Source organism: Sinocyclocheilus grahami, unplaced genomic scaffold (genome assembly GCF_001515645.1).
Source record: "Sinocyclocheilus grahami isolate Dianchi unplaced genomic scaffold, SAMN03320097.WGS_v1.1 scaffold1419.1, whole genome shotgun sequence".
Classification (NCBI taxonomy): domain Eukaryota; kingdom Metazoa; phylum Chordata; class Actinopteri; order Cypriniformes; family Cyprinidae; genus Sinocyclocheilus; species Sinocyclocheilus grahami.
The window spans coordinates 41,169-64,526 of record NW_015506598.1 but is presented as its reverse complement, the minus strand read 5'-3'; the positions used below and the strand labels follow the sequence as shown (position 1 = coordinate 64,526).

Here is a 23,358-nt window from a genome sequence, read left to right as displayed (position 1 = left end):
GCCAAATTTTTACATTCAGTGTGAAAAGGCCTTAACTCTGCTTTTCATATAAGGTGTCACATTAGACTCACTGTACCTGAGTTGGGCTGTCCGTGCTTCCCTGGCCTGGCTGATTCCCAGCCATCTACTGACTTCACTTCCAAAAGGTAGGATCCCTTGGTCTCTCGATCAAACACAGCCTCTGTGTAGATGGTGCCCAGCTCAGGATCAATGCGGAAGTACTGATAGTCTCCACTACGGTCATTCAGTAGAGAGTATGAGATCTGAGACACAATAAAACAAGAAATTGGCAAAAAGAAATGACATACAGAGGAGAAATAGTGCCAAACCTGTCACAGAACATTTAACAGGGTTGTGGGAAAACACATTAACAATTAATACTGGTCTTCCTGTGTGTATATGTGTGCTTAAGACTGTTCCACCTCATCTAACCACATGTAATTAAACAATCCAGCCTTCTTTTCATAATTTATTCACCCAGCTCTCTGACCTGAAGCTGAGACCTCCTGTTGCGTGTTCTGCCGGTAATGCCTGTAACGCACATTGGTAATTTCCCAGCAGGTAAAGCAGAAATCAAGGCCATTCAAGTTAAGAATAATGAAGCTAATCTAGATAGCCAGAACTGTTGAATTGATGAAGAGGTGCCAACTGCTGTTTCAACAAGGCCCAAACAACAATTATCAGACAAGCTGCTCTGAACGGCCACACTAAACCAGCATGGTGTGAGTATTAAATGATGCCCTGCTGGCCGCATTAGAGCCGAGAACACAAGTAAGAGGCTGAATTAAATGTAAACGGCTAAATAAAATGATTGCAGGGGTCAGGTTAATAAAACACACAGCAAACCCTATCTGGCACAAAAGGGGCTGTGTGTAAGGGGGGTATTTTGCAAGAGAAAAAAATCATATTAGCATTCACACCCACAAATGATACTCATTATTGTTCCATTGCATGGAATTTGTAATTCAGAGGACTGTTGAAAGGCCCCTCAACAGATAGAGTTGAGCACAGAGACAGGAATATTTAATCACAACCTTCGAAACCAGGGTCCACAGCATGGCTCAACAATAAGGATTTTACAAACATGTTCACTATCAGCTAATAGAACGACATAAACATACTCAAAAGTGTGGAGTCTGCAATTGTTTTGTTGTTTTATTCATTTATTTATTTTTATACATTTATGTAGCAAGGACACAGCATTGATCAAGTGACCTTTATAATGTTGAAAAAAAAAAGTTTTTTTTCTTCAAATAAATCCTGTTCTTTTTAACTTTCTATTCATTAAAGGAACTTAGAAAATGTATCACAGTTTCCACAAAAACATTACGTAGCCAAACTGCTAACTGTAAACTGTTTAACATTGACAGTAATAATAAATATTCCTTGAGCACCAAATCAGCATATTAGAAAGATTTCTGAACAATCATGCGACAAACTGAAATAATGGCAGCTGAAAATTCAGCTGTCATCACAGAAAGTATATTTTAAAATATATTAAACTAACAGTTACTTTACATATTAATTTATGATCAAATAAATGCAGTCTTGTTAAGCATAAGAGACTTATTCAAAACCATTTAGAAAAAAAAAAACTTTTGAACAGTGGAATGATATATAGAATGACAGACTGCATATCATTCTTGAAATAATTCATTAAAAATATAAGTGATATTTCTCTGAATGTGTGCAGTATATATTACATATGTATGTACAAAACAATGAAATCTTAAGAGCTATAGACATGTTTGCCTTCCCATTGAAATATAACACAAATAATGCTGAAAAAAGTAGCCAGGGTTTTATCAAAATAAATAAGTGCGTTTTGGAGGTCATAGTGAGATACAGAATAAAGATCATTCTACTCATCCTCATTTAAAGCGTGGCTGTATCACAGATGTTCTTTGAATTTTACAGATCGTATTGCTTAATATAATGTACTGTATGAGTACAGTATTTACAGACGGAGGTCGACTGAGTGAATAGCTAGTTCAACTATTTTTGAAAAACACTATTTCATACCTTCCCATTCAGTCCCAGGTCAAGATCATTGGCTGACACTTGTAGAACCAGAGTCCCAATTTCTGCCCCTTCGGTCACAGATGCTTCGTATATGGAGGAGGTGAAGAATGGAACGTTGTCATTGACATCTGTCAACAGCAGACAGTCACAAATATTTTCATTAGTTTTCTTTGTTTGTTGCATTAAGAATATATATATCGGGCTCGCTGCCATTCAGAGAAAATGAATAATGTGGCCTTGGTGCACAGAACATATATACTTACAGTTTTAACAAGGCATTATTGATGTGAATTAATATGTGTACCTTGTTTCCAGCCTTAAAGCATCAGTTTGACCTATTTTTGTGGAGTTTCAGCCACCTGACCATGAAGACGCATAAATATCTTTGGTAGCTTGAGGGAAGTTAAAACTCTGGCTTTCCGTCAGAAACAAATCTGACTTATCTTAACTCTGACATTATGTCTTATCTCAGCCTTATTACATTAGTGGATTCTGTGTGTTCAAGAGGAAATGAATACCAAAATGTGCTGCTCTCAGTCCTAGAAGGGACATGAGGACATTGGAATTTAGGGTAAGATCTTTAATGGGTTCAATGATTCCAGACACTAATCACCATCTGATGTACTTTGAGGTTTTAATTTTCTATCAGCCAAAGCCGTAAACCATGAATTAAAGAGGAAGGCCAAATCCATTACGACCTCCTCCCTCTAGCACTCCCTCATTTCACTCTGCCTCTCTCTCTCTCTCGAACTGGCTGTCCTCTTAAATGGCGAAAGAAGCAAGGTGTAAATAAGTCAAAAGCAACAGAACAGATTAATTATTTGTCTGTGGATTACGCTGAACGATAGAGTGTTTCCCATGAAGATGTTACCCTTCAGTTCACAAAACCGATCCTGATCAGGTGCCAGTGTCCTCCTACAACTCCAGATGAATTAACATACATCTTTTAAGTACTGTAACTGTAGCTGGATCAGTATTATGGAGCAGTCATAACTGGGGGAGAGCAAGGGATTCATCCATGAAGAGAGAGCCAGATTAACACTCCAGGCAAACTCTGTAAATTACAGGGGAAGTACAGAGACTTCCTGAGGTGGAAGAGACGAACACAGAGGAATGCTTAAGTAGAGGCGAACAGACAGGGTGGGATGAAATAAAAGCTATTAAAGAGTCGTTGCTATAGGACGCATTCTGCAATAATCAGAGTTTAAGAGCATGAATGGATTATACAAATAAATTAACAAGTGTAAGGACAAGGAACTGGAATTCAAACAAGAAACTGATTAAAAGCAGATATAAGGACACTGTCTTGTAAATTACTTTAATAAGAAATATGAAAGTGCCTGCTAAAACTATAAATGTAAATGGTTTGTTTACAAGCACTACAGTGGCTACATTCACTGCTCTCAATTCAATCCAAATTAAAATTTTCTAGATGTAATATTTACATGCACACTAAGTTCCACAATTTGGTGATTTTCCACAATTCATTTGCACATGCAAAGAGCTGCTTTTCAAGTTAAAGCTACACTTTGCATCTCATTATAATCCAAATTTTCTATTTATATACATTCAGTTACATTAAAGCCATGTTGAGATGTTTCAGGCCTGTAATATCTTCCTGTAAAATCTACCTCATGTCCTTTAAATTATTCCAACTTAGTTTCCAACTACATGCAAAGTGTTGTCCGTCCTTCTACTGCCTGTGCATACAAGGTACTTTTAAATCTGGGTTCATACAAGGTTTACATGGAAGTAACTCGGTTTTTATAAGATCTGCACCAATTATTTTCAATTGGACTGAGCTAAATTAAAAGTTTACATGAAGGTTTGTCATTCTGGTTGAGCTACAAGATCAGTTGGATTATTAGGCTGCATAAGAGACCACACAAATAGGAATACACAGTCAATAATAAATGTAACATTTTTCTCATGACAACCTCTATACCTGTTTTTGCTGTGCCAGGCCACGTAGATGTCTTTTACCTGTGATGTTTATGTGAACAGTAGTGAAGGCCGCCAGGGGCACAGGAGCCACGTTCTGAGCTCGAACCCTAAGCATGAAGTTGCGGGTGGTCTCATAGTCCAAGGGCTCTGTGACAAGTATAGAGGCAGAGCCATCTTCACGATTCGGGGTTAGGTAGAAACGAACAGGCATGTTGCTTTCTGGCACCAATCCATCCTCCAAGTTATAAGTCACCCTCGGGTCACCCAGCGGAGAAGTGGCCTTGATAGTCTGCCAGGAGGAAATTGTTTAATATTCATATATACACTACCATTCAAATGTTTGGGGTCAGTATGATTTTTATTTTATTGAAAGAAATGAATACTTTTATACAGCACGGAATTGATCAGAAGTGATCAGTTTCCCAATGGAAATGTTTTGTTGAACACAAAATCGGCATATTAAAATTATATTACTATTAATGACTTAACTATAGTGCAATATTACTGTTTTTACTGTATTTTTGATCAAATAGATGCAGCCTTGATGAGCACTTTTTCATACTGTATATAATATTCACATAGTTAAAGTACTATATAATATATTACTAAAATAATAATCACTATTTTAAATTAATGATTCATCAATTAAATAATCAATTATTTTACAAAAATGAAAAGCAATGTTATAAGCCAGACACATCTGAACACTGCAGGTTGATCAGGTTCAACATCAAAGACTTCTCTTTGTCCTAGGCAAATTTAATCTCTGTCTTTAAATATAACAGCTGTGAATCTCTGTTAATGGGGCAACTGTAAGGAGATCACCACAACAGATCAATTAAATAAGCTAAATTACTTCTATACCAACAAGAACACAAACAACGTTTAACACAAGATCAATTAGAAGGAGGAGAGCAAGCACTGTTTCTGTGCAGTTCTTTATTTTTGTCTTTATTTATTTTCCTTTTTTGCCCTTTGTTCCTCCTCGCCCTGTTTATTTATGCTGCTCTTCATGAATTGCTCATCTACATTAATAATCGTCTTAATGGCAATAAATGTATTCCAGGAAATTCTGCAAATTAATGCTTTCAGTGCATTTGTAACCAAATGAAAACGGGGAAAAAAAGGAAATGTCCATAAATTATCCAGTGACTCTGCGATTGGCTGACTTCCTAAATAGTGAATGTAATGAAACAACGTCCTTAAAATGTGAAGCAAAGGATCAGATGATTCATGGCAGGGCTACAGAAAGGCAGCTTGAAGTGGGGACTGGAATCTTACAGCATCTTACCATTAGTTTAAATGGACTGTGTATGTGTGTGCCTTTGTGTACTTGTGGATTTGTGACAGGCTGTGTGAAGACTATGTGTGGTCGAGCAGAAAGCCCAGCCTGTCAGTTGTAACCGCCAGTACATGACAGTAAAGTCGACAGTGTCTGGGAACTCAAGCCCCTCAAGGAATACCCAGAACCTTATTGTGGGATTAAAACTTATCCACATCCATCATAGCATTCCTTCAATGCACACATGAAAGACATGGTCATTAATGGAGTGCCTCACAGGTGTGCTTCAAAGGCCAAAGTAATAAATCACTTAGCAGAAGCTGTATGTTTGTTTTGCCTTTTGGTTTATGGTCCTTCATTCACAGAATATTTAGCACGAGTGAAATCGACATCTTTATGTAATGAATATCTGTGGGCCACTGACAGTCACTGTTTGTTATACTGTATGACTCTGATCTTGTCATTAAGTGCAGTTAAAAGCAGGCATAAATCTACATAATTTACATATTTGCAGAGTTCTAGTAGTTTATAAGTGTTTAGCGTCAAATTAAGTGCATACCACAACTGGAGTGTCTCTGACAGTGTTTTCAGGTATGACGACCTCATATTTGTCCTTCTCCCACTGTGGAGGCTGGTTCTTCACATTGGTGATGGTGACTGCCAGCTCGACTGAACTGCTCTGATTCCCTCCATCTGTAGCGATGATCTGCCTGCTGATGTAGGTCCTCTGGAAACAATCAAACACAATTATTGAGGCATCAAAAATAATTTAAGGCTGAAAATTGGAAAATGTACCAAGACCAAGGTTTTCAAACTGGAGCTCAGGGTGAAATATTTGAATATAAAAAAACAAAGAAAGAAAAGTTTTTACAAAATATTTGAGAAATGTCAAATTTGGCATGTTAGCTCAAGTTGATAAATATTTTGTAACAAAATTGACACATTTAAAGAATTTGATAATATTAATGTTTCAAAGAGTGTAGAGAGCAGTTAATTTATTCAAATTTTTAACAGAATACTAATAAATCTGCATACAAAATGTGCACACACACAATATCGTAAATAACACTAGTTAATATTTTATTATATTCCTATTTCTATATTACATCTCTCTTTAAGGGAGATGTTTAACATTGATAGTAATAATACATATTCCTTGAGCACCAAATCAGCATATTAGAAAGATTTCTGAACAATCATGCGACAAACTGAAATAATGTACCCCTTTTTACATTATGTAATATAAGTCTCAGGTGTCCCCAGAATGTGTCTGTTAAGTTTCAGCTCAAAATACCCCACAGATCATTTATTATATCATTTTGAAAATGCCTAATTTGAGTGGAAGCAGAAACGCAATGTTTTTGTGCATGTCTCTTTAAAGGGGTGGTTGACTGTTTTTTTTTCTTAGCTTGACTGTGTTTATGGGGTGCAGTCTAACATGTGTTAATGCTTCGTTAAAAAAAAACACATTATTTTTCACATAATTTACCTTTATTCCACACCGCTCTGTCCCTTCTCTGATAAACGCGCTTATCATTTCCCACTTTTATGAAGTAATAGGTGATGGGCTCTGATTGGCTAGCCCAGTGTGTTGTGATTGGCTAAACCGCCTCTAGTGCGCGTCTAATGTCCCGCCCCTCACCTCAGTGGCATGTGCTCCGGTTGTATTTTAAACAACGGCGTCGTTAATATCGCTTATCAATTTGAGCCCGATTGAGAAGCAGGGGATATTATTGAAGAGGATCGTGCAGAACCTGTGCAAGCATGGCTTTTATGTTTTTTGTTTTTTGTTGTCTCTTACTTTTAGATACGCTGTTATTTGTAAATGCTACTGCTTATGTTAGCTTTTAATATATGGTTCTATCCTGAAAAAAGCTTTAATACAGTATGGCAACTGCACGCGCGTCCATGTATAACGCTTCTCATAGCTATGTGAAAATAAGTGTATAATTGGAACAGTTCATTGTCGGAGCTGAGCTGAATGAGAGAGAGAGAGAGAGAGAGAGAGAGAGAGCATGTGCAGAGCAGGGGACGCGAGGAACAGTATTAAGAACCGCTGGTTTTGAACACTGATTTTGAAACTTGAGAATCCATTAGAATCATTAGAAGACAGAATCGTGATTCATATATGAATAGATTTTTACGTGCACCTCTAGTTTTCTCTTCCTCTTCTCTAAAGCAGCGCAGCATGGCCTCGCCCCCTTTGCTGCCTTTGCCCGAGGGCGGGTTTATCTAGGTTTGTGATGTCTCGAACCCGGGAAGTAACTTGTTGTAGTCCCTACCAGCCGTTTTTGTAGGCATTAAACTGCCAGAATTTTAAAAGACAATATCTCCGTTTGCATTGAATTTCAGCTTCATAGCATTGCAGATATTGTTTATGCTCAAACAGCAACATTACACACTAACTAACGTGAAAAAAGTGAAATCGCAGTCAACCATCCCTTTAAATGCAAATGAGCTGCTGCTCCCCGCCCCCTTTTCTAGAATAGGACTGTGCCTTTACAGCTAGTTCCTCAGATACTTTGCTTAAAAAAAACAAAAAAAACATCTGTTTGGTTTTGATTATCATATCTGTCGCACTGAAATCATGCGTTTTAAACCACATTAGTTTAAACTTCTGATATAAGCTTTTCTGAGGTCACACACCCAAAGCACACACAGAAAGCACGGCATGGGAGTACTAAACTAAGTTCTCTTTCATGTCCTATTGCGCTTAAACTGTTTAAGCGCTTAAAAAGTTTATGTTAAAAACACACATGAGTTACAAAACAGTCGGTTATGTCTGTGAAGGTACACAGCTGAGAAAGAAATTGCATGTTTATATTAGATCTGTGTGGCAGCAGCATAATATACAGTAAATAAATCAATAAATCCACTGCTCTGTTGTCTCCTCTGAGGCTGGGACTCTAAATAGTGTTCTGTGGGTGGAAACTTGCAGATTAAGGGGTGGTATTTACGTTGCGGGGGGAGTGAAATCTGAGCGGCTCATTTTTTCAAAAGCTTGCAGAGAAAGGCTTACCAAAAGAACATTTACTGGGTTGTTCTTTTTCACATTTTCTGGGTTGGCAAATGCACCATGGGACCCGATTATAGCACATAAATATGGAAAAAGTCAGATTTTCATGTTACATTATGTCACCTTTAAAATAGCACACTTACTTTTTTTTACAGTATTAAAGTGAAAATATGCAGCTGTCTCAGTTTTTTTTTTTTAAGACGCTGGTTCTCCACAAAAAATATAATCATATTTGGGGGTTCTTGGCATCAAAAAATATCAAATCCCAGCACTACAACACCAAGGATGAACTTTTAAATGGATCTGTGTCAAGTGTATCAACACAACAGATAGAGACATCACTGTATTCATTGTCATCTCACTGCAGACGCCTGTGCTTATCAGCAAAATCACTGATGCTGTCTGCGTTCACGGCATTCTGCTTCGTATAGCAGGCTGTCTGCATGTCGAATGATGCAAAATGACAGCTAAACAATTTTCACCCACCCTCTGTAATCGCACAAAGAACATACTGTATACAAACGCTCAAGCCTCACCGTATACAACAGCCGACACAAGACCTTGGTAGTCATAGCAACAGTTTTACAAAGGTCTCTTGTCAAAGGTGGTCCGATATCAGTGGCTTTCAAACCTAAACACCTACTCACACACACAAACACTCCATCAATAATCACTATTAATGCTTAAACAAGTCTTTTGTACTTCTCTGTGAGGTTATTTCTGTCGTCAACTTTACAAAAATAAACAGAATCCGTAAAAGACCTTGTTACCACCCAATCAATCATCTGAGCATGAGTGCTGTGAGAAACTGTTGTGGACCTGCTAAATCATTCACACCGCTGCATCTTAAAACTTAAAACTCACACAAACCATACAATATTCATGCTGCCAGTGTAATTTTGGATCTGTTTAATGATGAATCATTCGGTTCAAACTATTCTTGAGCTTTTTAATATGCAACTTCTTGACTGCACGCAGCACCCACACATACAGGTAAACTCAGTATTTCAACTATCAGGACTTCACTTGGTTGTTTGGAGCAGGACTGACCTGCGAGATTGGCTGGTTTATGTAGATCCAGCCAGTGAGTGGATTGACTCGCAGATACTCCGGCTGCTCCTCGGTCATGGAGTAAGTGATGGCCGCGTTAGTGCTGTAATCATCATCATGTGCAGCCACTCGCAGAAAACTGGTCCCGGTCATGGTGTCTTCGCGTAAGAAGTCTGTTAGAGGGAAGGCTCTGATTATTTAACATACACTGGAAACACTGTCCTGCTGGTGCCTAATTAGACGAAAACCTTTGATAACTATCATATCCTCTGATCCTATCTGTGAAATTGCAAGTGCAAGATACTTTGATAAATCTTAACCAAAATAAATTAATTTCTAAATCAGTTTGATATATAGTTCTGTGATGTAGAGTTAGGCATGTGTGAGGAAAATGACTTTCTCTGTTAACCAGCTTTATCAGAAAGATCATGCTGTTTGACCAGTTGACAGACGTTTACAGTGATGGCTAAGTTGGTTCACCAATTAAAAACAGACTAAATCAACACAAACCAGTATAACACTGTGTCCCATCCTGATTTGATACAGTAAAATGACAATACCCTTTATGTTAATCAGAGTTTTATTCTAACCAGTCAGAACAGCAATAAGTGGCTTTTGTTGATTGACAGTGTCACACCAAGTAACCCCACTCACATTGCAATCTCACTAGGCTGAATTAGCACTGTTCATACACATTACACAACAAAGAATACACAGACTTGTGAAAGTTTTGAATTAATCACCGGGTGCTTTGACTAGTTTCACAAGTTTTTAAATATTTATTTATTCTTTTTTTTCTGTAAGATAGGTCTAACATTTTCAAGTTACATAAAAGACAGATTACCCCTTGGCTAACTGCTAGTTTCCGACCAGCTGATAATCAGAAAACTCTGTCATCATTCACTCACCCTCATATCGTTCCAAACCCATAAGAATTTGGTTAAACCCGAGAGGTTTCTTCCCATCCACTGAAAGTCCAGGTAAGCAAAACTTAAAAGATTCAAAGAGATTATAAAGGTGTTCTAAAATGAATCCATATGAATCGAGTTTTGGGAAGAGATACGGTCACTTTATACATTGAACAGATTTAGTTTAGACGATGCAGTGTTGGGAAGTTTACTTCGCAAATGTAATAGGATGCAGATTAAAATTTACCCTATTTAAAATGTAAGTAGTGTAACTATTTCAGTTACCTTATTAAAGTAATGTAACGGATTACATTTGATTACTTTTTGATTACTCTTCTAAATTAAACCAGACAGGGTTAACATTACAGTAGTACTCAACACTGATAACTGTCAGACTTTCAAAATCCTTCTTCACTAGAATTAAGATTTTAATAATTTAATTTTAAAGCACAGCCACCACAAAATCAGACATTAGCACCTCTTTTTACTTTTTAGATTGTTCTGTGGTTAAATACAGATTTAAAATCATAAGATATAGTTTAATAGCTATGCTTTTTATTGGAAATCAAATCTTTGCATAGCTATGACACTGGCATCTAACAATGCTATGGAAAAAATAAAGCACATACATAAACCCAAATAAAATAGTTATTGAATAAGCATGTGTCATATTCTGTGTCCTAAACTCCTGAAACATTGGTGTCTCATAATTTTGAAGCAGTCAATGCAATTTGGGAAAGAAATCAATCAAATCTGTACATGTGTGTGAAAATATTCAGAAGTAACCCCCTTTGTGATCTTTAACACAAAGTAACTGTAATTTAATTAATTACACTTTTTTTCTTAGTAATTGTAACTGATTACAGTTGCACTTATTTTGCAATTACATTATCATTCTGCTACATGTAACTATTTACTCCCCAACTCTGGCTCTATGTGTGTGTGTATATATGCAAATACAATTCTAAATGAAATCTGTTCATCACATTAAGTGATTATATCTTTTCACAAGATTTGAATGAATCCATTTGATTCATATGGATTCAATTTATGATGCCTTTATAACTTTTTTGGTTCTTTGAAGTTTATTGGCTGTGTTTATGCAACTAGGTCCAGCCACTGTATGATAAAGCCCTCAAGCACCATATGGAAAATCATAAAAAGCATATATTCTGCATAAGCTTCATTGATGTCATGAAAATGTAAGACATGTGTTTTAGTCTTACATTCTTCAGCTTCTGATTAGTTGTGTTTTATGATTGACTGTCGCATCTCGCCTCATTCCCGTGTGTGATGTGGACAAATTGGCTGGTGCTAAAATCTTTTTGCACAGCACCTGTTTAGGAAACTATGTAAAGCAGCTTGGAACAGCATGGATATTTAACTATACTTAGTGCCTATGCTTATTTGCAATGTACAACCAAACAGGTATGAAACATGAAAGATGTTAAAAAGGTGGTCATTGCTCACATTCGTAGCGCAAGTTCTCAAATTTGGGGCTGTTGTCATTCTCATCGAGGATAAGAATGTTGAGCTGGCAGATGCCTATGAGGGGGTCCGCCGCTTGGTCCGTGGCCGTCACTGTTACTGCATACTCTCTCTGCCTCTCCCGATCAAACGTCATAGCAGTTACGATAACACCTGAAAAATTACCTCTGTTACCACTGAGCTTCCGTTCACTGATAGTTACATAACATTCACCAGATTCTAATACACACACACATATATACATATATATATATATTCACAGTACTACAGATAATTCAATTTTGTTGCCCACTGTAAGGTCAGATCTCGATTTAATCTTGTATAAAAGGAATTAAATTATTTTTTGAAACCAAGCAAACAACATTATTTGGATGCACAGCAGATTTGTGCAAAATATTATTTTTTGTCATTTTTGTGCTTGAGTTCAGAAAGTCAAATCTATCTACAGCTCTCCATTTGCATTTAAGAAGTCATCGCAAATGTGCCTCACATTTCTCCCACTGCAATCCATTCCTATTTTCTCTCTTTATTCTCCAGTATAAAAGACACACTGATTGATGTCCAATGAACAGTTACATTTCATAAAGCATTCCATTTCTTTAAAAAGGGGTCTTGAGACGACACATTTAAATGCTGTCTTTTCTCTTCCTTTGAGAGTTGGCACGTTTTGAAAGGCTATGATTAAAGTGAATTAAACTCAAGTTTGAATTCATGAAAATACTTCAAGGCTTAAATTTCTTTGCAAGAGAGAAAGAGAGGGAGAGAGAGACAGAAAGGGAGATAGTCAACAGTGAACGCATGCCATTATAAGAGAGTGAGCTTAATGAGACATTAAAGAGGTTGTGTTCTGTTTCAAACCCTGTGACTATTTCAACGACATCTGATTATTTAGAAAGGAATGACAATGGAGACATCTACTTTTATGCTCGCAGTATAGTAATTGAGTATACATTGAACCAGGAACAAGCTCATTGAATAAGTGCGCTTGAATCATTACCTGTTTCTGGATCAATGCTGAAGGCAGGAACCGTGCTGTCTTTATGCATAAAACCATATGTGACTTTTCCATTGGCTCCTTCATCAGCATCATCTGCATGGACCTGCAGCACAAATGTTCCCACTGGCTTATTTTCCAGAACTGATGCCTTCTCTTTAAACTCGGCACACTGTGAGAGGGAAAACAGAGAAAGAAAAGGAAGATGTACAGTAAGTAAACCCAATTTTAATAAGGCTATTTACCCTTGTATTAAGATCACACTTAAGGTCTTGGGTGATCAGATCACAAGTGGTCAGCCGAGACAATTATTGTTTACACCTGGTAATATTGGTCTCCAGTGCAACTTCACAAAACTGCATAAGAGGAAAATGGGGAAAATGTTTTATATTTTCAATTCAATGGTAAATTACTTATAAAGCAGCACATACTGTAGCAAAAAAACTAAACAAAAAAACAAACAAACAGCAGTATGCGTATTGCAAATACGATCACCCTGGAGCAACGGGAGAGCTACAGTGTCTTCTGATCTGCTTTCACCATTGAGCCTTACAAATCATTCTTTCCAGAGTTTGAACCTTTGAAACCTTTGGCTTACTAACCCAGATCTTTGAGATGCAAAAAGAAATTATAAAAATAGTGATTACTAAGCCTTGACACTACAATGTACTGAACAATTTTAATCATCAGTATATGGACAAAATGCTCATGGTCAAATTAACGAACATAACTTCACTGATTAGACTACTCATGTAAGTTATAAGTGCTCTAATAACAAAAAAGGGCCAATGAGCTGGTACTGTAAGGGCAGTGAATGTGTATCATTACTGAAATCAAGTATTTTATAGCAATTGAAAGAAAGAAAGAGAGATGAATAAGAAAAACAGTAAGCATTACGGAGTGGACGCACATTGACGGTACAAAGAATGGGAGAGGAGGCGTATTAATGCTTATCTATTTGGTACTATTGAGATTCATCTCTGTATTATAATTGAAGCGCCCTTGAATCAATTCCGTTTGCCTCCTAAGGCACATAATTTTGGCCAAAATCTAGGAATATGTATAGGCCAAAAATTGAATTATAATATGTGAATATGTATTCATAAAACCTGAGTATGTACAGCTTTTGCCTTAATAAACATATTTGTTTACAAGTTGTTAAGTTTAGGTATTGGGTAGGATTACAATATGATCATGCCAAATATGTGCTTTATAAGCACTAATAAACGGCCAATATGTTAATAATAGGTATGCTAATAAGCAACTAGTTAATAGTGAGAATTGGTCCTTATACTTAAGTGCTATTATGAAAATCAGAATATAAATACCTTATTTTCCAAAAAAAAATAAAAATAAATTTCACCTGACACTTTGGATGTGTCAGTCTGTGCAAGTAAGATCCTTTATGTGGCTTATCGCTGTTAATGACTCTTTTAACATCAATCAAGTCCCGCACTTTATATTCTTATTCCTCCATGGTCTTTTCAAAACCTAAACTACTGAAACACAAATGTTTTGCTTCTGATGGACAAGCACAACTTTCTAAAACAAAGAAGGTAGATCTTTCAGAAAATGTACAAATAAAAAAAACATTTTAAAATGTTTAATTCCTATTTGTAGCACTGGGATCGCTAGACGAGGGCTTAACAAACTCATTTTTGTGAAAACCTCGAATTTGACCGTAAATTGACATTTTTCACTTGTTTTGCCTGTAGCTCGCAATTAGCCCGTGTCCCTTCTAAATCATTTTGCTAGCACGGGTCACATTATATATAACATTTTAAAAGTAGCAGTTGTTTTGCTGAAATACAGCGGAGACCAGGACAACTAGATGAGCCCCAGATACAGATCCCCTGTAAAGACCTTGTCTCAGACGACCACCGGGACAAGACCACAGGAACCAGAGTCCTCTGCTCAAGCAGCAGCCCAGGTTGCTTTGCTAATAATATCTCATGAGAAAAAAAAAAGGTGGGAGTGGATAAATTGGAGAGAAAACTAAAGAGGCAAAAGAGAGAGAGAATATGCGAGAGAAAGAGGCAAGACAAATGCTCTATTCCAAAATCTTCAGACGAAGAGAAACAGCATTCGAAAGCAGAATAGGTGGGCCCTGATGCAAAGGTTGTTTAAAAGGAAGGCAATTATTTTGCCTCCTAAGGCACATAATTTTGGCCAAAATCTAGGAATATGTATAGGCCAAAAATTGAATTATAATATGTGAATATGTATTCATAAAACCTGAGTATGTACAGCTTTTGCCTTAATAAACATATTTGTTTACAAGTTGTTAAGTTTAGGTATTGGGTAGGATTACAATATGATCATGCCAAATATGTGCTTTATAAGCACTAATAAACGGCCAATATGTTAATAATAGGTATGCTAATAAGCAACTAGTTAATAGTGAGAATTGGTCCTTATACTTAAGTGCTATTATGAAAATCAGAATATAAATACCTTATTTTCCAAAAAAAAAAAAAAAAATTTCACCTGACACTTTGGATGTGTCAGTCTGTGCAAGTAAGATCCTTTATGTGGCTTATCGCTGTTAATGACTCTTTTAACATCAATCAAGTCCCGCACTTTATATTCTTATTCCTCCATGGTCTTTTCAAAACCTAAACTACTGAAACACAAATGCTTTGCTTCTGATGGACAAGCACAACTTTCTAAAACAAAGAAGGTAGATCTTTCAGAAAACGTACAAATAAAAAAAACATTTTAAATGTTTAATTCCTATTTGTAGCACTGGGATCGCTAGACGAGGGCTTAACAAACTCATTTTTGTGAAAACCTCGAATTTGACCGTAAATTGACATTTTTCACTTGTTTTGCCTGTAGCTCGCAATTAGCCCGTGTCCCTTCTAAATCATTTTGCTAGCACGGGTCACATTATATATAACATTTTAAAAGTAGCAGTTGTTTTGCTGAAATACAGCGGAGACCAGGACAACTAGATGAGCCCCAGATACAGATCCCCTGTAAAGACCTTGTCTCAGACGACCACCGGGACAAGACCACAGGAACCAGAGTCCTCTGCACAACGTGACTTTGCTGCAGCCTGAAATTGAACTGCTGGTTTTGTCTGGTCAGAGGAGAACTGGCCCCTGACTGAGCCTGGTTTCTCCCAAGGTTTTTTTCTCCATTCTGTCACCGATGGAGTTTTGGTTCCTTGCCGCTGACGCCTCTGGCTTGCTTAGTTGGGGACACCTTATTTCCAGCTATATCGTTGACTTGATTGCAAATGATTGCAAATATACTATTTAAACTGAACTGAGCTGGATGATGACATCACTGAATTCATTGATGAACTGTCTTTAACTGAAAAAATTGTGTTTACTATTGTCACTTTGCATTATTGACACACTATTTTCCTAATTAATGCTGTTCAGTTGCTTTGACACAATCTTTATTGTTAAAAGCGCTATATAAATAAAGGTGACTTGACTTGACTTGACTAGTTTTGGAACAGAGCTAATGTGAGAGTTAATGGTGAAGAAAATAGATAATTACACTGTGAATAAACAGACATGCATAGAGATAGTATATAGATAGATACAGACTGATTTTTTATACACAGTACCTTTTCAAACACAGGTTTGTTGTTGTTCACATCGTCAACTCCTACAATGACCTGTGCAATGGCGAAGAGTGACTGCGGCCCACCAGAGGTGTTATCATCAGTTGCCGTAACGTTCAGAACGTACTTTACTCCCTGAAGTCTAGGAGACGGGCTGGAGCGGAGACGGATCAATCCTGTGTGGGGTGACAGGCAAACATTTATAGCAACATTTAATTGGCCATTACCCTCGTATAAATCCCACTCAAACTCCATTCAACCTCAGCGCCTTCTTTGAATTAGCAACTGATTCCTCGTTAGTTCAACACAGTTTTAACGAGATCACATCTAAATAGATCAAATGTGCTTATCAGGGAGCTGCGTTCTTTCCGTACACTGCATTTGACAAACAGACTCTTACATTATTTCATACATGAAAGTTTGTAAATGACATAGGACTTGATGAATACATATGGAGCCATGAAGACCTCATTCACAATGCAGAGAGGCTGTTTCTGACCTTCAAGGCAATGATGAGTATATTTACCATTCCTGAGGCTTGTACTATGCAAAATCCTGTATATATTGTGTGTTTTTATAGATTAATGTATGTGTTGTTGCAAATGTGCCAGGGATATCATTATGCTTCATACATTGTGTCTTATCTGCGGAGGCAGCCCGAGTCAGCTCCTACGTGACCCTCCGTGGTACACCATGCAGCGCCATCTCTTTCAGGAGAGCGCATTAGACTCTGCTGCATTCAGCTCTGCATTCATAATCTGAAGAGCTAGATGACTGCTATCTCCAGCTAGCAGCAAAGGGACATTAAAGAAACCAGCACATCCACTGACACAGACTTGGCAGGAGGGAAATCACATGTACCCTAGTTTCTTGAATTGATACTAATGCATAACGCTAGTCCTTTTGTGGCACAACTCAGGGGAAAAAGAACATGTAATCAATTCTAATTCAATCTGAGCACCCCTAGCCGCACTAGCTCCCTATCCAAATGTTAGTGGGGGCTGAAACGAGTGTGTGTGTGTTTGGATTCTGTGCCTTGAGGAGGCATGTCACAGGTTCTAGCTCTATTCTCTCGACAGTTGTATCGACTGCAAGAGCCACAGGGTAATCTGTTGAGTAATGTTTTTTCAAAACCACCATTTCAAACCATTGCTACGGTATGCATCACCGCCAATGATTTTAAACAGAGATACACACAGAATTAAATAAAGAGCTTGAGCTGGGATTATAAATATTGACAAACTAGCAGCTCAGGAAACAGAAATTTCAGTAATGATCCGCGTGTGATTTATCTGTCCTTGAGCCGGAAGTGTCTATTACAATTAGTATGTAGTACACTGGTGGAGTCTAGAACAGGACACAGATGGAAGAGGCAGCCAGGACATATCAGTGCACATCAGAGATAGAGAAGATGTTTATTTAGGGCTCTGACAAGCAAATGTATCTGTATATGAGGGTGTGGGGCATGCCAGTGGCCCTCTCTTTACGCCAGTTTACATCACTGTCATGCCTGCTGTGAGCTACAGCAAACCAAATACCCTAAATATGGACATACTGTATATATATATATGTGTGTGTTTGCACTAACACAAAAACATCAACAAAACACAAAAAATAACCCAAAATATATCAAATTATCAAATGCAATTCTTGTTTGAAGACAGTAACCGACATTAGCCAGTTTAAAATATAATTTTATAAATACTAGAATAAACCATTGATATAGCAAAAAAAAATGATGCTTAAACAGTGTTAATCTCATCAACAAAATTACTGGGAGTTCATTCATCTAGGTGAATTAATTAATGCAGCCTACAAATGAGATTCAAAAGTTTGGGGTCAGCAAGTTTTGTTTTCTTTCTATCTATCTATCTCTCTATCTCTCTATCTCTCTATGAATGTATGTTTGTTCTTGGTCTCACCAAGGCTGCATTTATCATTTATTTGATCAAAACTGCTGTAAGAAACAGTAATATTTTGAAATAGTACTGCAATTTAAATGATGTTTTCTGTAAAACTTGACTTTTTTCGGGATTCTTCAATGAATCGAAAGTTCAAACGAATAGCACTTGACAAGTTGACAAGTCATTTGACATTGACAAGTCATTGATGTGTGCAGCACATTGATAACTTATTTTCATTAGTTATTTTGGCTATTTGACTATTTATCTGATCAAGTTCTTCTGTGCTCTGTCTAATTCACAATCTTTTGGCAGTTCGATAATCTCTGTAATAATCTCAATAATCTTTTCATGCCTTTTGCAAGACGTTGCACTATTTCATGCTTTTCATCTTCAGAAAGATTTTTCTTCCTCCCCATATTGCATGAAAACCCTTTAGCTTCAGAGAAACACATGGTGAACATTTAGAAAGTGGGTGGTCAGTTTATAACACAGTTGGTAATAACACCACATTTGTTTTTACTAGTGAAAGCTAGTGTTTTATATATATATAGAAGGGGCAATAAAGGAACGCTTTGATCTTTAGAGGAGAGAAAAGGAGGAATATGCAGGGAAGGGAATCAACAGAGACACACTTCAAGGAACCGCAGTGCTTCCAATGAAGCGGTACATGTTTGAATCACCTGAATGGAGCACTAAATTGGAGCACTGTGAACGTAAGCAGCAAACCTATTTTGTGAGAAGGATAAGTGAAGTCCGTATCTTACGACCGATCTTCTTCAATCAAAATGCAATCAATCAAAACATGTCTAGCTCTTTCACTGTTGAGTCATGAGCTGTTTAGCAAATGCTGTTACTTTGAGGAGTTAAGAATAGGGATGCACCGAAATTAAAATGCTTGACCAAAGCCGAAGCCAACAAAATGAAATTTTTTTTGCATTTTTCCCCCATGTATTTTGTAAAAAAAAATTCACCATTGCATAAATTAAATACCCAAATTTTGCAAGAAATTACAAAACAACAACTTAAAAATATTTACTTAACACTGAACATTTTTTAACATTCTAACAGACATTATACCAACAAAGCACAATTTGTTACAAAGCACAATTTAAAATTAATAAGTTAGTAACACACATATATATATATCTGAATACTTAGGACCATGTGATATTTCAGTTTTTCTTTTTTAATAAATCTGCAAAAATGTCAACAATTCTGTGTTTTTCTGTCAATATGGGGTGTTGTGTGTACATTAATGAGGAAAAAAAATTAACTTAAATGATTTTAGCAAATGGCTGCAATATAACAAAGAGTGAAAAATTTAAGGGGGTCTGAATACTTTCCGTACCCACTGTATATATATATATATATACACACACAGTATGTATTTTTTTATTATTTATTTGTGTATTCTCTTTTATGGATTGCTGTACATATCCAAAGCATCCTTAATTACACAATGTATCAGCTTTTGTACAATGTTAAAAAATATATTTTCAGGCAGTCTTTTTTTCTTTGAAATGCATTTCTTCATTGCCAGGCATTTGGATGATGGAACCTTGTTTAACATGAGGCCTTTAAGCAGGACAAAGAACAAAGGAAAATCAAAACACTACAAATAACAGAGGAAAATAAAAACGCTTGACAGGTGCTGTGTGCTGCCGATGATCTGGCTGATTACTAGCGTAAACACTATGCCGGCGTGCCGGTAAATACATCCTTCACACACCGGATGCAGTCTTTGTATTTATGTCTTTAATACAAAAGGCCTGATCATCTTATTGACTTTGCTGTTTGAATCCTTAAAGGGGTATTAAATCAAACCGAGTGCATTCCTCTGTGAGTTACAGTAAATTAACAACGAGCACAATCGCCTAGGCCCTTATTCGCCCCAACAAAAACAACCTAATGGAGGAGAGGCTCTAATGAATGATAGAAGGAATTTCAGTCGAGACGGAGATCTGATGAGCCGTAGAAGGGGCAATAAAGGAACGCTTTGATCTTTAGAGGAGAGAAAAGGAGGAATATGCAGGGAAGGGAATCAACAGAGACACACTTCAAGGAACCGCAGTGCTTCCAATGAAGCGGTACATGTTTGAATCACCTGAATGGAGCACTAAATTGGAGCACTGTGAACGTAAGCAGCAAACCTATTTTGTGAGAAGGATAAGTGAAGTCCGTATCTTACGACCGATCTTCTTCAATCAAAATGCAATCAATCAAAACATGTCTAGCTCTTTCACTGTTGAGTCATGAGCTGTTTAGCAAATGCTGTTACTTTGAGGAGTTAAGAATAGGGATGCACCGAAATTAAAATGCTTGACCAAAGCCGAAGCCAACAAAATGAAATTTTTTTTGCATTTTTCCCCCATGTATTTTGTAAAAAAAAATTCACCATTGCATAAATTAAATACCCAAATTTTGCAAGAAATTACAAAACAACAACTTAAAAATATTTACTTAACACTGAACATTTTTTAACATTCTAACAGACATTATACCAACAAAGCACAATTTGTTACAAAGCACAATTTAAACGCCCTAAGTTAGTAACACACATATATATATATATCTGAATACTTAGGACCATGTGATATTTCAGTTTTTCTTTTTTAATAAATCTGCAAAAATGTCAACAATTCTGTGTTTTTCTGTCAATATGGGGTGTTGTGTGTACATTAATGAGGAAAAAAAATGAACTTAAATGATTTTAGCAAATGGCTGCAATATAACAAAGAGTGAAAAATTTAAGGGGGTCTGAATACTTTCCGTACCCACTGTATATATATATATATATACTGTATATTTCGGTTGCCGAACATTCGGTGCATCCCCAGTTAAGAAATTTGTATTTGTAGTTGCCAATAAATATTATATTCACTGAGCCATTACTAAACTCCTTCAGAACTGTGAGAGATAAACAGACACTGCATTTTCATAATAGAAATGTGCCAATGTCCAGTGAAAAGTTCTGAAATCATCAAGGGACACAAAGTGTCTGATCTGTACACACATATAGTTCCTAAAGGATACAGTTAAAATCAAATAAAAATAAAAATCCTATGAAATGTCTCTTATTTTTGCAACTTCATATCTCACAACTGTGACTACTTACTAAGAACTGTGATTTCATTTCTTGCCATTGCAACTTTATTTCTTACAACTGACTTAATTTCTCACAATGTGAAATGTTTTTTTTTCTTCTTCTTCTCTTATTTTCTTGTGTTTCCCCCCCAAACAATTACCTATTATTTTTTTTTTATCTAAGGCAGAAACGGGATTTCATATTAACAGTTATATCCATGTGTGGGGGTTTTAACTATAACTTTTAACAGTTTTGCCAAAAGAAACGTTTTACAATAATTACCTCTTTATAATTAGTAAGTCGCTAATTTTGTATATGTGAAAGTACTAAATGACTTGTTTGTTCAAGTGATAACTATTAAAAAAATTAAATACGATTCAAGTAAATCATACATTGGCAACTTTTCAACTGATTTGAAATGTAACTGATACATTAACGCTTTAAACTGTACTTAAATATGTACTTTTTCTTAATTTCAAAAACTTAGAACAACTACACTCTTAAAATTAAAGGTGCTTCAAAAGGTTCTTCAAGTGATGCCATAGAAGAACCATTTTTGGTTCCACAAAGAACCATTCAGTCAAAGGTTATTTAAAGAACCATCTCTTTCTTACCTTTTTGTAATCTGAAGAACCTTCTTTCGCCACAAAGAAGCTTTTGTTAAACAGAAAGGTTCTTCAGATGTTAAAGGTTCTTTATGGAACCATTTAGACAAAAAGGTTCTTCTATGGCATCGTGAAGCACCTTTATTTTTAAGAGTGTAGTGTGATCTAAAATATATTAGAGTACATTATGTACTTGACTGTTCAAACAGATGTTGCTGTTGATTTCACTCACTCTCCTGCCATTCTGGATTCTACCGTTTACCAGATGTTCACACGAAACATTGTGTCTTCAATTAACCCTTAAGAATCCTTCAGATTAAAGTCTTATTTTCTAGTCGGGACACACACTCTCATCATGTGATGCGTTTTTAAATCCCATCCTAACTGCTCCCACGTAATTTCCCATCCTCTCTATAATGTTTATTCTATAAACAATACAATCTTGTGTTTACCATCAGAGCAGAGGTGCAGCAGTGACGTACTGTATGCACTGGTGTTGCGGTTTTCTCACTAGAACACAAGTTTTAGTTTGGCCTGCATAAGGTTCATGGCTATACCACTCTCATGTCTTTTACTACTGTCCTCGCCAATTAAGGGACAAAAAAAAAAACTTTAAATAAATATAAAAGACTTCTTTGGCATCTGAATTATGTCCAAGGTAAAAGATGGATGAATACTTTTGTTTGAATAGCTGCCCTGCCATGATCATCCAACCATGAAAGTACATTAAATTATTAATTACTATTAAAAAATCATTAATAGTTAAACGACTTATGTATAACGTGATGCAATGCAATGTAAAGAGTTTAAAAAGAAACCACTGAATTAAGGCTTTCCTACTGCACTGCTCCTTAGTGAATGTTCATGAAGCCTAAAACAGCCGTCAGAGAGAAATCAAAAGAATAACACCAAATCTAAAATGGATGTCTCACCTTTCTGGCTGTCGATGACAAAGTTGCCCTCCTCATTGCCTGCTGTAATTTTGTATGTGATCCCATCTCCATCTGGGTCCTTGGCCAGCACCGTTGCAACCAGAGTGTTGGGCCCTGCGTCCTCAGAGACAAAGGTTCGATACCTGTTTTTAAACAACAAACATATTTCTTTCAAGATATCTTTCATGTTAAACTCACCACTATACCATGTTGTCATTACAGCAAAACAAACACATTAAGGTCTCTATGTTAATTGAATGCAATAGCATTTCCATACGAGACGAGCTTGAATGCTTACAATACTGCTTGGTTAAATAGAAGCTGCAAGTATTCATATCTGTGACCATCATTATACATACAGTGTTTACCACGGATTTGTTGACTAACAGGATGAAAAGGTGGCTACTAGTATACAGCAAAAGAAAAAAGCTGCATGTGGTATGGATAGCAAATAGAACAAAGAGGAACATCTAAATTCAGTTTTTAGTGCCCAGTTAGATTCTGAAAATTATTTAATGCCTTTAGTAGCATGTTGTTGCCATGTCTCAGTT

At 36.5% G+C, this 23,358-nt stretch overlaps 1 protein-coding gene across 1 annotated transcript in view; it reads right to left on the bottom strand.

The window, feature by feature from the left end:
* LOC107570130 (neural-cadherin) overlaps positions 1–23,024 on the bottom strand; it is a 158,346-nt gene extending 135,322 nt beyond the window's left edge. Inside the window, exons 1-10 of the mRNA XM_016256329.1 lie at positions 23,014–23,024; positions 22,808–22,950; positions 16,285–16,457; positions 12,708–12,876; positions 11,693–11,863; positions 9,315–9,487; positions 5,808–5,975; positions 4,006–4,255; positions 2,023–2,150; positions 77–263 (exon numbers count right to left, since the gene is read on the bottom strand). Coding sequence (XP_016111815.1) covers positions 77–263; positions 2,023–2,150; positions 4,006–4,255; positions 5,808–5,975; positions 9,315–9,487; positions 11,693–11,863; positions 12,708–12,876; positions 16,285–16,457; positions 22,808–22,950; positions 23,014–23,024 — 1,573 coding nt within the window. The remainder of the gene's footprint in view (positions 1–76; positions 264–2,022; positions 2,151–4,005; positions 4,256–5,807; positions 5,976–9,314; positions 9,488–11,692; positions 11,864–12,707; positions 12,877–16,284; positions 16,458–22,807; positions 22,951–23,013) is intronic.
* Between the last annotated feature and the right edge of the window lie 334 nt (positions 23,025–23,358).